The sequence below is a fragment of the Rhineura floridana genome, chromosome 4 (genome assembly GCF_030035675.1).
Source record: "Rhineura floridana isolate rRhiFlo1 chromosome 4, rRhiFlo1.hap2, whole genome shotgun sequence".
NCBI classification, from domain to species: Eukaryota; Metazoa; Chordata; class Lepidosauria; order Squamata; family Rhineuridae; genus Rhineura; species Rhineura floridana.
Window position 1 is genome coordinate 184,782,189 of NC_084483.1, and position 12,355 is coordinate 184,794,543.

The 12,355-nt window shown below is 42.7% G+C and overlaps 1 protein-coding gene across 3 annotated transcripts in view; it reads left to right on the forward strand.

Annotated features, from left to right (window-relative positions):
- The window catches only part of TTC7A (tetratricopeptide repeat domain 7A), a 316,394-nt gene that overhangs the window by 42,030 nt on the left and 262,009 nt on the right, over positions 1 to 12,355 (forward strand). For all 3 annotated transcript variants that reach the window (XM_061625444.1, XM_061625445.1, XM_061625446.1), the window contains exon 9: positions 11,547 to 11,684. In XM_061625444.1, coding sequence (XP_061481428.1) covers positions 11,547 to 11,684 — 138 coding nt within the window. The remainder of the gene's footprint in view (positions 1 to 11,546; positions 11,685 to 12,355) is intronic.

Consider the following 12,355-nt stretch of genomic DNA (forward strand, 5'->3'; position numbering starts at 1 on the left):
TACACAAAGTACCCTTGTTTCATCTGCTTGTGGGATAGTAGGGCAAAGCGAGATCATTGGAAAAAAGTGACATGGCCTTCAAGGGAACACATGACTGTAGGTGCAGCGAACATCATAAACAAGCCATGGGTTGACAGAGAAAAAATCATTCTCCCACCACTCCATATCAAGCTTGGACTGATGAAGCAATTTGTTAAGGCCTTGGACAAAGATGGTGATTGCTTCAAATACATTTGTAGATCGTTCCTTGGACTGACTATGGAAAAACTAAAAGCAGGACTCTTTGATAGTCCTAAAATTCATAAACTCATCAATGATTGGAATTTCACTAAATTTATGAATGATGTTAAAGCTTCTGCCTGGTGCAGTTATGTCTCAGTTGTCAAGAACTTCTTGGGTAACCACAGAGCAGACAATTGTGAAGAATTGGTGCAAAACATGCTCGCTAACTTTAAACATTTGGGTACTAATATGAGCATAAAGGTACACTATCTCCATAGCCACTTAGACAGATTTCCGGATAATCTTGGTGATTTTAGTGAGGAACAAGGGGAGAGGTTCCATCAGGATATAAAGGTGATGGAGGAAAGGTATCAAGGCAGATGGGACAGACACATGATGGCAGACTACTGCTGGAGCCTCCAACGTGATTGTCCTGATGCCCCACATAAAAGAAAATCGTACACACAGCATTTTTCTATGCATTAATTGTGATTATCTGAATCAGCTTACTTTGTTTTAATGTTATTGTACTGAATACAACGCCATTAGGTATTTCATGGGTTTATTTTTGTATGATTTGAGACAGTTTCCATGTCATTTGTGGGTAGGCTATGCCTGACCATTAAATGTTTTGAATTTGTTATGTTTTTCAATGGGGGCATCCATTATCTCAAAAAATAGAGCCAATCTAGAAAAACCGATGCCATATTTGGAATCAGCGACACAAAGTTACCCTAAAATCGATCAAACATCATTGGCAATAAAATTAGTGTTGACCAGTGATATTTTTACTGCTGGGTGCATGTGAGATTTTCTGCCTTAAGGCTTCAACTCAGTGGTAGAGCATGTGCTCTGCATGTGGAAAGTCCCAGGTTGATTCTTTGGTATAAAAACATAAGAAGAGCCCTGTTGAATCATACCAAAGACCCATCTAGTCCAGCGTTCTGTTCTCTGTGGCTAACCAGATGCTTATTATTTATTTATTTTATTTTATTTATATCCTGCCCTTCCTTCCAGAAGGAGCCTAGGATGGCAAACAAAAACACTAAAAGCACTTTAAAACATCCTAAAATACTTTAAAACATATTAAAACAAAACATCTTAAAAACATGTTTTAAAAAAATCTTAAAAAGCAATTCCAGCGCAGATGCAGACTGGGATAAGGGCTCTACTTAAAAGACTTATTAAAAGAAAGCCAATAAGGTAGATATGAGTGCAGTAGCCCTTTCCCATTTGATCCCCAACAACTGGTATTCACAGGCCTGCTTCCTCTGATATAGGAGATAGTACATAACCATCATAACTAGTAAACATGGATAGCTTGATCTAACATGTGCTTGTCTAACTCCTTTTATTTTATTTTTTATTTATTTATTGCACTTTTAGACCGCCTTATAGCAACAGGCTCTCAGGGCGGTGTACAACAGGATAAAAACAGATTTAAAACCAGCGAATGTGGATACAACATATAAGTATAAAAACACATTAAAAACAGATTAAGACAAAATTAATAAAAATTACAAATAATTAACTATAACATTAAAATTAAAAACTAAGACTAAAACAAAAACTAAACTGCCTGGTCAAAGAGGTAGGTCTTTACCTGGCGCCGAAAAGATATTAAAGAAGGCGCCAGGCGTATCTCGTCAGGGAGGGCATTCCATAGTTCGGGGGCCACCACCGAGAAGGCCCTGGATCTCGTTATTGCTCTCCGGGCCTCCTTGTGAGTTGGAACCCGGAGAAGGGCCTTCGACGTCAAGCGCAGCGAATGGGTAGGTTCATAGTGGGAGAGGCGTTCCATCAGGTATTGCAGTCCGGTGCCGTTAAGGGCTTTATAGGTAAGAACCAACACTTTAAATCTGGCCCGGAAACGTATTGGTAGCCAGTGCAGTTGGGCCAGGACAGGTGTTATATGATCAGATCTTTTAGTCCAAGTGAGAACTCTGGCTGCAGCATTCTGCACCAGCTGAAGTTTCCGAACTGTCTTCAAAGGTAACCCTACGTAGAGTGCATTACAGTAATCCAATCTAGAGGTTACCAGAGCATGGATAACTGAGGCAAGGTTCTCCCTGTCCAGATAGGGTCGTAGTTGGGCTACCAGCCGAAGCTGGTAGAACGCATTCCGTGCCACCGAGGCTACCTGAGCCTCCAGCGACAGGAGCGGATCTAATAAGATCCCCAAACTACGGACCTGCCCCTTTAGGGGGAGTGTAACCCCATCTAGGGTAGGTCGGACATCAACCATCTGGGCAGAGGGCCCCCCCACCAACAGCATCTCAGTCTTGTCCGGATTGAGTCTCAGTTTATTAGCTCTCATCCAGACCATTATTGCGACCAGGCAGCGGTTTAGTACATCAACAGCCTCACCTGAAGAAGATGAAAAGGAGAAATAGAGCTGCGTATCATCAGCATATTGCTGAAAACGCACTCCAAAACTCCTAATGACCTCGCCCAGCGGCTTCATATAGATATTAAAGAGCATGGGGGACAGAACTGAGCCCTGCGGGACCCCATATTGGAGTACCCAGGGCCTCGAGTAATGCTCCCCAAGCACCACTTTCTGGAGACGGTTCTCGAGGTAGGAGCACAGCCACTGCCAAGCAGTGCCTCCAACTCCTAAATCCGCAAGTCGCCCCAGAAGGATACCATGGTCGATGGTATCAAAAGTCGCTGAGAGAACAAGGAGAACCAACAGAGTTACACTCCCCCTGTCCTTCTCCCGACAGAGGTCATCATACAGGGCGACCAAGGCCGTTTCTGTACCAAACCCCGGCCGAAAGCCCGATTTTAAAGCCGTCCAGGTTGGTGCCCATCACTGCATCTTGTGATAGCGAATCCCATAGTTTTACCTATGAGCTGTGTGAAGAAATAATAGCTTTTCACATCTCCAAGTAGGGCTGGGAAAGACCCTTGGAGAGCCCTGGAGAGCCACTGCCAGTCAGTGTAAACAACCCTGAGCTAGATGAGCCAGGGGTCTGGCATGGTATAAGGCAGCTTTCTAGGTTTCCTGTGCCTCAGGTGCCAAAATAACTTAACTAGCCTTGGGCAACTTGACTTGCAGGAGGAGTGCCATTTGCTGCTGTGTCTCAGGCAGAAATAATATCTTGGGTTGGCCTTGGTGCCTCAGAACATTCCCCAGACTCCTCTCCGACATATAGGAGTTTCATGGTAGACACGCAGAGAGTTCCTCAGTAGTGAGTGGTGTTAGTCTAGAAAAGAGAGTGACTGGCCATTGGACTCCTTGGGTGGATGGAGATTTGAACCTTGGTCTTCCCAGTCCTAGTCCAACGCTCTAACCACTACACTACACTGTGTCTCAGTGTGAAAACAGTTCCCTGAATGTAAAAAGTTGAAAATCCATTAGTTAATTCTGTGTTGCTTTGACTCAGTTTTTTATAATACATCCGTTTAAGAATTTCTCAATAAATGTCGCAGTGAGTATTGTATTCAGTTCCTATTCTTGAAGAAAGCATGTAGTTTGTTCAGGCAGACTGGGAACAGTCTTGAAAATATCCCTGGGTCAGTTTTAATCACCCCACTCCCTTCAGACTGCTTTCTCCTGCAGTTGTTTCCAGTGCTGCCTAATATTAGCGAGAGCTTTCTCTAAGCTAAGAAAGGAACATTTTTGTGTCAGCAACTTCCCTGCCTCAGCCCCCATCCCTCTGGGTTTATTTTGAAATTATTTTATTTACACGTAGGAGATCTATTCCATTGTTGGTTTTGGTACAATTCATAAGTGTGTCACCCAAACCATCATCACTGCTGTTTGGGGGTTTGTTGGTTTTTTAATGGCAAGAGAACGTGTTCCCTTCAGTGCGGCATCTCCCTGGCATGCTGTAGATTAACAAAACATACCACAGGTTGTGCAGGAACACATTTGGACAGGCTTGGCTGCCTTCTGTCTCTCCTCAGCTGCATTGGAAACTAGGCTGCCTTTAGCCAAGACTAATAAACAGTGTGCCCAACGTAACAGAGTTTAGAAATAATACTTCACCGTCTTATTATTGAGTTAAGTGGCCAGATGGGATTTGACCTGGAAAAGTCTGAGAGAGAGAGGACAGAAGATGTTGGCAACAGAACTGGGAGTATCTTATGTTGCCTTTCCTTCAATAAGAACATAAGCAAAGCCCCGTTGGATCAGGCTAGTGGCCCATCTAGTCCAGCATCCGATTCTCTCAGTGGCCAACCAGATACCTATGAAAAGCCCGCCAGCAGAGCCTTAGCACAGCAGTATTTTCACAACCAGCAACTGGGATTCAAAGGCATACTGGCTCTGACAGTGGAGGCTGAACGTAGCCATTGTAACTAGTAACCATTGATAGCCGTATCCTCCATGAATTTGTCTAATCCACTTTTAAAGCCATCCAAGTTGGTAGCTGTCACTGTCTCCTAAGCAAGCAAATTCCATAGATTAACTTTGGGTGAAGAAGTGCCTTCTATGTCTGTCATCAATCTTCCAACAATCAGCTTTATTGGATGTCCATGAGTTCTAGTGTTATGAGAGAGGGAGGAAAACTTTTCTCTAAACACTTTCTACACAATATGCATAATTTTATATACTTCCATCATGTCTTCTCTTACTTGCCTTTTCTCTGAACTCAAAAGCCCCAAATGTTCTACTCTTTCCTTATAGAAGAGTTGCTCCAGCCCCTTGATCATTTTGGCTGCCCTTTTCTCAACCTTTTCCAACTCTACAATATCTTTTTTGAGGTTAGATGACCAAATACTCTGCATAGCATTCCAAGTGCAGTTGCACCATAGAGTTATGTTAGGATATTGGCAGTTTTATTTTCAATTCCTTTCCTAATGATCCCTAGAATACAATTCACCTTTTTCACAGTTTCTGCACACTGAGTTAACCTCTTAATTGAGCCACCTACTATGACCAAAAGGTCTGTTTCTTGGTCAGTCACTGCCATTTCAGACCCCATGAACCTATATGTGAAATTCAGATTTTTGCCCCAATGTGCATCACTTGTTTACATTTAATTGCATTTGCCATTTTGCTGCCCATTCATCCATTTTGGAAATATCCTTTTGGAATTCTTCACAATCCCTTTTCATTTTAACAACGCTGAAGAATTTGGTATCATCAGCAAACTTGGCTACTGCATTGCTCGCCCCTAACTCTAGCTCGTTTATGGACAAGCTAAAAAAACACAGATGATGCTGATCTTTGAGGGACTCCACTTTCTACATCCCTTCATTGGGAGAACTGTCCAGTTATTACTATTCTCTGCTTCCTGTTTGTTAACAAGTTACTAATCCATAAGAGGACTTTTTCTGTTATTCCATGACTGCTTACTCAGGAGTTTTTGGTGAGATAGTTTGTCAAAAGCTTTCTGAAATAGGGCAGGGCACAACGTCGACTTGGTTTTTGCTCCAGATGGAGGAAGGGGTGGTCTGGAAATGGGTGTGTGTGGATGACACCCCATTTTAAAGTGATTTTAGTGCTTTTGTTTGCCAACCTGGGCTCCTGCTAGGAGGAAAGGCGGGATAGAAATCATATTATTATTATTATTATTATTATTATTATTATTATTATTATTATTATTATTATTATTATTTATTATTATATAATCCAAGTACACAGTATCAACTGTTGTCATGGTCAGATCACTTCCTAGTGAAGTTTAGACTTATGGCTCCGATCCTTCCCTGCAGTGGTGATGGATACATTAAGATGGTCCTCCCCCAGAGACTAATGAAATCCACTGGATTCCTGAATGCCCTGGGGGAGTTTCCAGTAGAAACAGCAGTAACACAGAAAAGAAGCAAAGTAAGAACACCAACAAACATACAGAAATGTAATTCTCCATCTTTGGAGATGGCAGGTGTTGCCACCACTCACCATATGCTCAGAGGCACATATTACCAAATTCTTCCAAGCTACACAGACAGTGGATTGGACTGTGAAAGACCAACCCAAATTGTGTTTGCATTTTGACAAATTTGTAGAGCGGTACAATATCTCAGAGAGGATGTCAGGTCTCCTGCTCCCCTGGTGCATTCATTATAGCTGTCCAATTTCCCTGCTTTTTAATGTTTGATAGAAATATCTCTCGGCTATAGGCACGTTCTTAAACCACAAGGTTTTTTGTCTGTTAGTGAATATAAATCAAAAACAAACTGATAAGGAGATGAGATTGCACTCCATCAGAAAGAACAGGCTCAGAGTTTTGGGGGTGCTCCTGGAACTATCTTTGTTACTGGAGGTTCAGATATCCTCCGTGGCTAGGAGTGCCTTTTCCCAGCTACTGCTAGCATGTCAACTACGTCAATTCTTGGACAGGGATAGTCTGGCCATGGTGATTCATGCTTTTGTAGACCTTAAGACTTGATTATTGTTATGTTCTCTATGTGGGACTACCCATGGGCCTGGTCCGGAGGCTCCAGCTGGCACAAAATGCACAGCTAGATTGTTGATGGTAACAGATTTTTGCCAGCACAACTCCAGTGCTCAAAAGCTTGCACAGGCTGCCCATATGCTACTGAGCCAGGTTCAAGGTTCACATATTTATGTACAAGTGTGCACCAGGAGCCATGCATTCAGTCCCCCTTCCCCTCTGTGCCTCACAATCTCTGTCCTCTCAACTCCAGCTACCATTTTCCAACCAACTCTCTCTTCCTGTCACTCATTCTAACTCCACACAGCATCCCATCCCACTCCCATGCTGTCAGTCATTGTTTCACTCACTCTTCCATCACAGTGATCTTTAATTCTGTACTTTGAATGAGCTCATGCAGCTCAGCTCATCCCGTGCGGTGCCTTATGCTGAGTCAGGCTACTAAACGATGGAATTGGCTACCACAAGAGGCAGTGGTAGCCACCAACTTCGACGGCTTTAAAAGGGGGATTAGACAAATGGGGTCTAAGGGGGTTAAGGCTACCAATGGGTACTAGTCATGATGGCAATATATTGCCTCTAGTATTATAGATAGTATGTTCTTAACACCAGCTTCCAGAAACAGCAGTGGAAGTGGAACAGCAGTTGTTGTGCTTATGTCTTGCAAGTAGGCTTCCCATAGGCATCTGTTTGGCCACTGTGGGTATAGAATGCTGGACTAGATGGGCCTTTGGTCTGATCCAGCAGGAGTCTTCTTATGTTCTCATAACATAAGCTGCGTAGCTCAACATTGACTATTTCAGGTGTGGGCCCTTTGGCCCTCCGGATGTTGCTGAACTACAGCTCCCATCACCCCTTGCCATTGGCCAATGTTTGCTGGGGTCAAAGTTTCTTCACACCTGGTCTATTTTGACTGGCAGAGGCCTTTCCCAATCTTGGTTTCCGATATTCTTTTAACAAGAGATGCCAGAAATTCATCCAGGGACATTATGCAGACAAAGCATGTATTCAGCAACTGAGCTCTGGACCCTTCAGGGCATGAGCTGTCCTGATTCTTTACCCAACCACATACCTGAATGAGATGATTTTGTACATACTAGAGAGTGCTGTGTGGTCTGCCTGCTTGGTTTTTTCTCCCCTGTCAGCCAAGGGATGTACAGGGGAGGGTAGTGGAAGTATCTTTTATTTTGATCTGCTGCTGGTCTGAATTTGCAGCTTGGCTCCAATTTGGAAGCACCATATGGTAATTCTGTCAAATTACCGTCTCTGCATTATGTTTCTGTATGTAGAGCACTCGCATAATTGCTTTAAAAAGGTCATTATGTGAGTATGGAATACTGTGTTGGAAGCAGTCCAGTGACACATTGCTGAAATATATATAAAATATTTAACTATCTATTTTTTAAAAGTGAATTCTCATTTGAACATCCCTACGTGCATTCTTAAGGACTAGAAACTTATTTTCTTAGAAAATAAAGCAGCAATTCTAAAGATGTCAATTTTTAGAACACAGGAAGGTGCCGTATATCAGATCAGACTATTTGTTCATTTAGCCTAATATTGCCTACTCTGATTGGCAGCCGCTCTTTAGGGTCCTTGAGGCAGAAGTCTTTTACATGCTCCCTCATCTCTTTTTGAGATTCTAGGGATTGAACATGGGACCTTCTGCATTCAAGGCATGTGCTCTACCACTGAGTTGTGGTCCTTCTGCATTTGGTGTATGATACCGTTGCCTGTATGTGGAATATATAGGCAGTGTTTTCTTTTTATTGAAGTGCTAACAAGACTGTATATGCAGTTACATATATTCCTTTTTCTTTTTTTCTTTTGGTAATGTACTAGTTTGGGTGAATGTTCTATCTGTGCTAAGGCATCATTTAAAGATTCCTAGTTTGGCCCACTGACAAATGCTCAAAATAGCTGACTCTGATGTGAGGCTGATTACTGGCTTTCAGAATATGTGGGGGCTTGTTCAGTGCAGCTATTTTTCACAAGTAAATGGCGCAGCAGAATTACTGATGCAGAAACTTTTTAATAGCGTAGTATGCAGTGTGGAAAGATTTAATTGACAATGAGGATGATTATGCACATCCTTCCATAAACCTCTGCTTTCCCCAATGCTCTTTTTTAATCTTCCTTTTAAAAGAGCACCCCATGACAGTGCCATTGATTTTGACACACGAAAGGTGCACTTCTAAAAACAGTGTTTGCCTCTCGTCCTTCATTGAATAGATTTTGTGATTCTCTTGTATTAGGGCATAAAAACAAACAAGCTGCATATTAGCTACACCTCTGAGAACAGATTAGGAGCAAGGGTGCCAACTGGCTATGAATCAATTTTATTTTCTGCTCTTTGGATCTCTCTGCTGAGAATGGATTGCCAAGTTCAAGTTGCCTTTGAAAACACGCACATGCGTGCACATGCATACACACATGCGCCAGTGGTCAAACATCTACTTTGCATGCCCCAGGTTCAATCCACGGCATCTCACAGTAGAGGTGGGATAAAAACCTGTCTGAAATCCTGGAGAGCTACTGCTAGTTGGTCTAGGCCAGAGATAGGAACCTGTGGCCCTCCAAATGTTGTTTGGACACCACCTCCCATCATCCCTATTCATTGGCCATGCTGGCTGGGGCTGATGGGAGTTATAGTCAGATAACGTCTAGAGGTCCGCAGATTCCTCATCCCTAATGTAGACAAAGCTGAGCTAGATGGACCAATGGTCTGAGTAGGAATGAAGCAATTTCATATGCCCTTCCCTTCACTCCTCCCATTGTGATTGCAGGAACATCACAGATTAGCAAAACACAATTTTTTGCCTTGGACATTTTAAGGAAGCAATAGCTAAGAGAAAGTAACTCGTGCTTTCATTTCCACCACTCATGAAACGTGCACAAATTGAAGGAGATGTGCTTTTGAGAGCCAGTGTGTTATAGTGGTTAGAATGTTGGAGTGAGGTTGGGGGGATTTGGGTTTGAATCCTCCGTCAGCCATGAAGCTCACTGGGTGGCCTTGGGTCTGTCAATCTCTCTCTCTAACTTTCCTCGTAGCATTCTTGTGAGGATAACTTGGCGATAGATTGACACTGCCTTGGAAGAAAAATTGTAAATAAGTAAATTTCCTCTGTGGATACAAGTGTGTTCTCCTAATGGAGGGACAGAAAACACACACACACAGTTCTTTGCACGAGATCTTGCAGAAGTCGTTCACATTTCCTTCTGTGATTACTTTTTTTAGAGCATCCAAAGTAGCCTAAAGCTTTGTTTAAAAATAAGCTTCTGAATTTGGTGTGGATCTCAAGGTCATTTCCCTCCAGCTACTCTCTAAGTGACTAATATTTTGGATTAGAGCAGAAACTGGGAACTCCAGCGTTACTGTTGGTACTCAACACACTGACAAAACATATACTGTTTAAATTTTTAAATTGTGTTTTAAATTGTTTTTATAAGATCTGTTTTAAATTGTATTTGTTTTGATGTTTTTAGTTACTGTAAACCACCCAGAGAGCTTCGACTATGGGGCGGTATACAAATATAATAAAATAAATAAATAAATGAAATGAAATGAAATAACCACCAACGGCATTTTAAAAAAATTCACCTTAGAGCAACAAGAGTCTGAGATACTAACTGATGGCAGATACTCCTGTTACAAGATCAAGGATGCAGTTAATGGAGTCAAAGGTTTAACCTGTGAGTGGCTATAGGCTACCTCCAGGATCCAGAGGCAGCATGTCCCCTAATACCAGCTGTTGGGAAACAATAGTGGGAGAGAGCTATTGTTATCAGGTTCTGTTTGGGGCTTCTCAAAGTCACCTGGTTGGTCACTCTGGGGATTAGATATGCCTTTAGCCTGATCCAGGAGGACTGATTTAATTGATTCACTCAATCATTCATAACTGCCCTTTTTTGGAATTGTGTTTTTGTTGTTGCTGTTTAAATTTATATCCCACCCTTTCTCTCAAAAGGAGCCCAGAGTGGCAAACAAGTGGTAAAACATCTTAAAAACAATTGCAATACAGATGCAGACTAGGATAAAGATCTCTGCTTAAAAGGCTTGTTGGAAGTGGAGTTTCTTCAGTAGGTGCCAAAAAGACAACAGAGGTGGCACTTGTCTAATATTTAAAGGGAGGGAATTCCACAGAGTAGGTGCCAGCATGCTAAAGGCCCAATTCCTATATTATGCGAAATGGACCTCCTGATGAGATGGTATCTGCAGGAGACCCTCACCTGCAGAGCACAATGAACACCTGGGTGTATAAGGGGTGAGGCAATCTTTCAGGTGTCAGGAATTAGCTAGAATATCATGTAACCAGGAAATTGTGTATTTTTAAAAATTATGTGTTCCTCCACACAAGTGCAAGAAAATGTGAACCTCAGAAGGACTCTCTGCAGCCATGCTGCAGTGTGAAACATCCTAAAGCTGGACTGTTTTGTACTACAACCCGCTGCAATGGGGTAAAATGTTATGCAGAGCTGCAGTCAAAAATGCTGCTGCTGAGTTTTGAGATGATGATATGTGAGTGACAGTTTAGAGAACAGCATAAAATTCCAAAGAGGATGTTACAATTCTTAATATAAGCCTACTTTTTGAAAACCGTAGGAAAACCTGGAGCATCATTCTTTTGTTTTGCTTTATTTTAAAGGATTGCCGTTGTAAAGTTGCAGGCAGCTGAAGTAATTTGAGCACACAATTTTAAGTGTGGCCTCAGGCCTTGAAGCACTTTGGCCCTATAAGGGCCTCTGTCATCTCTTGTTCTAAAGGTTCTGAGAGATAGCCTGAAGTAAAGGTCTTCCAGCCTTTCTGTGAAAATGCATACTGCCTCCCTGAATTAGTTTCCTGCAGATGAATGTGTAGGCTGTGTACGGTGTTTCCTTGGACGTGTGGTGCACAGCTGGAAGACATTTCTGAGATGCACGTCACTCTTTGTTCATTTCCGCTAGACCTGACCTCTTTTTATTCTGATTCGGTATCAGGCAAACCAGGATGCAGTAATTAGCCGGGCCCCTGACCAGAAAGATGACCGAGCCATCAGTTTCCAAGATGCATCGGCCGTTTACGATCTTCTGAGTATCACTCTGGGCAGAAGAGGGCAGTATGTCATGCTTTCTGAGGTATCTGCTCCTACATTTTTCCTTTTCCTTAAAAAAAAACCACACACAACATTAAAGCAGCACTCTCAGTTCTATCCAACATACAGTAACTTGCCTATAATATTTGTTGAAGTGTATCCAAGCGGTAGTATGTCTACCTGAAACATTTATTGGAGTACACATGTTTAGCCTGGGGCTGTATGCAATATACATGACTCCAAAGGAGTTAAGAGTCCTCAGGCCACCTTCTTAGCGGAGGCAGTGTGGGAGCCCCCACAGTATGGCTTCATCCCCCATGCCACTGCAGTGATAGGAGTATTAACATCTGGAATCTGCTGTCACTGGTTGTGGTGATGGCCAATAGCTGAGAGAAGTGTGATCTGTGACAAAACGCACTGCATCCTCACCTAGCAGGGGTGCTTCTGTTTAGGGTTCTAGTCAGCCAGCCAGCCAGCCAGCCAGCCAGCCATGCCTTTATCAGAGATACTCCATTTCAGCCCCCTAATTGTCTGTCCCCCATTTCAGCAGATACTCAACATTCCATCGCTGCTGGTCTTCATTGGGTGGTTTTTTTTGGGGAAAAGGGTTTTTTGTACTTTGCAAACTTTGTGTTCTGCTGAGCCATACTGATGCCTCTTGTTTCTTAGTGGCCCTGTTTGCCAATGTAGTCATAGGCACATAGGAAGCTGCCT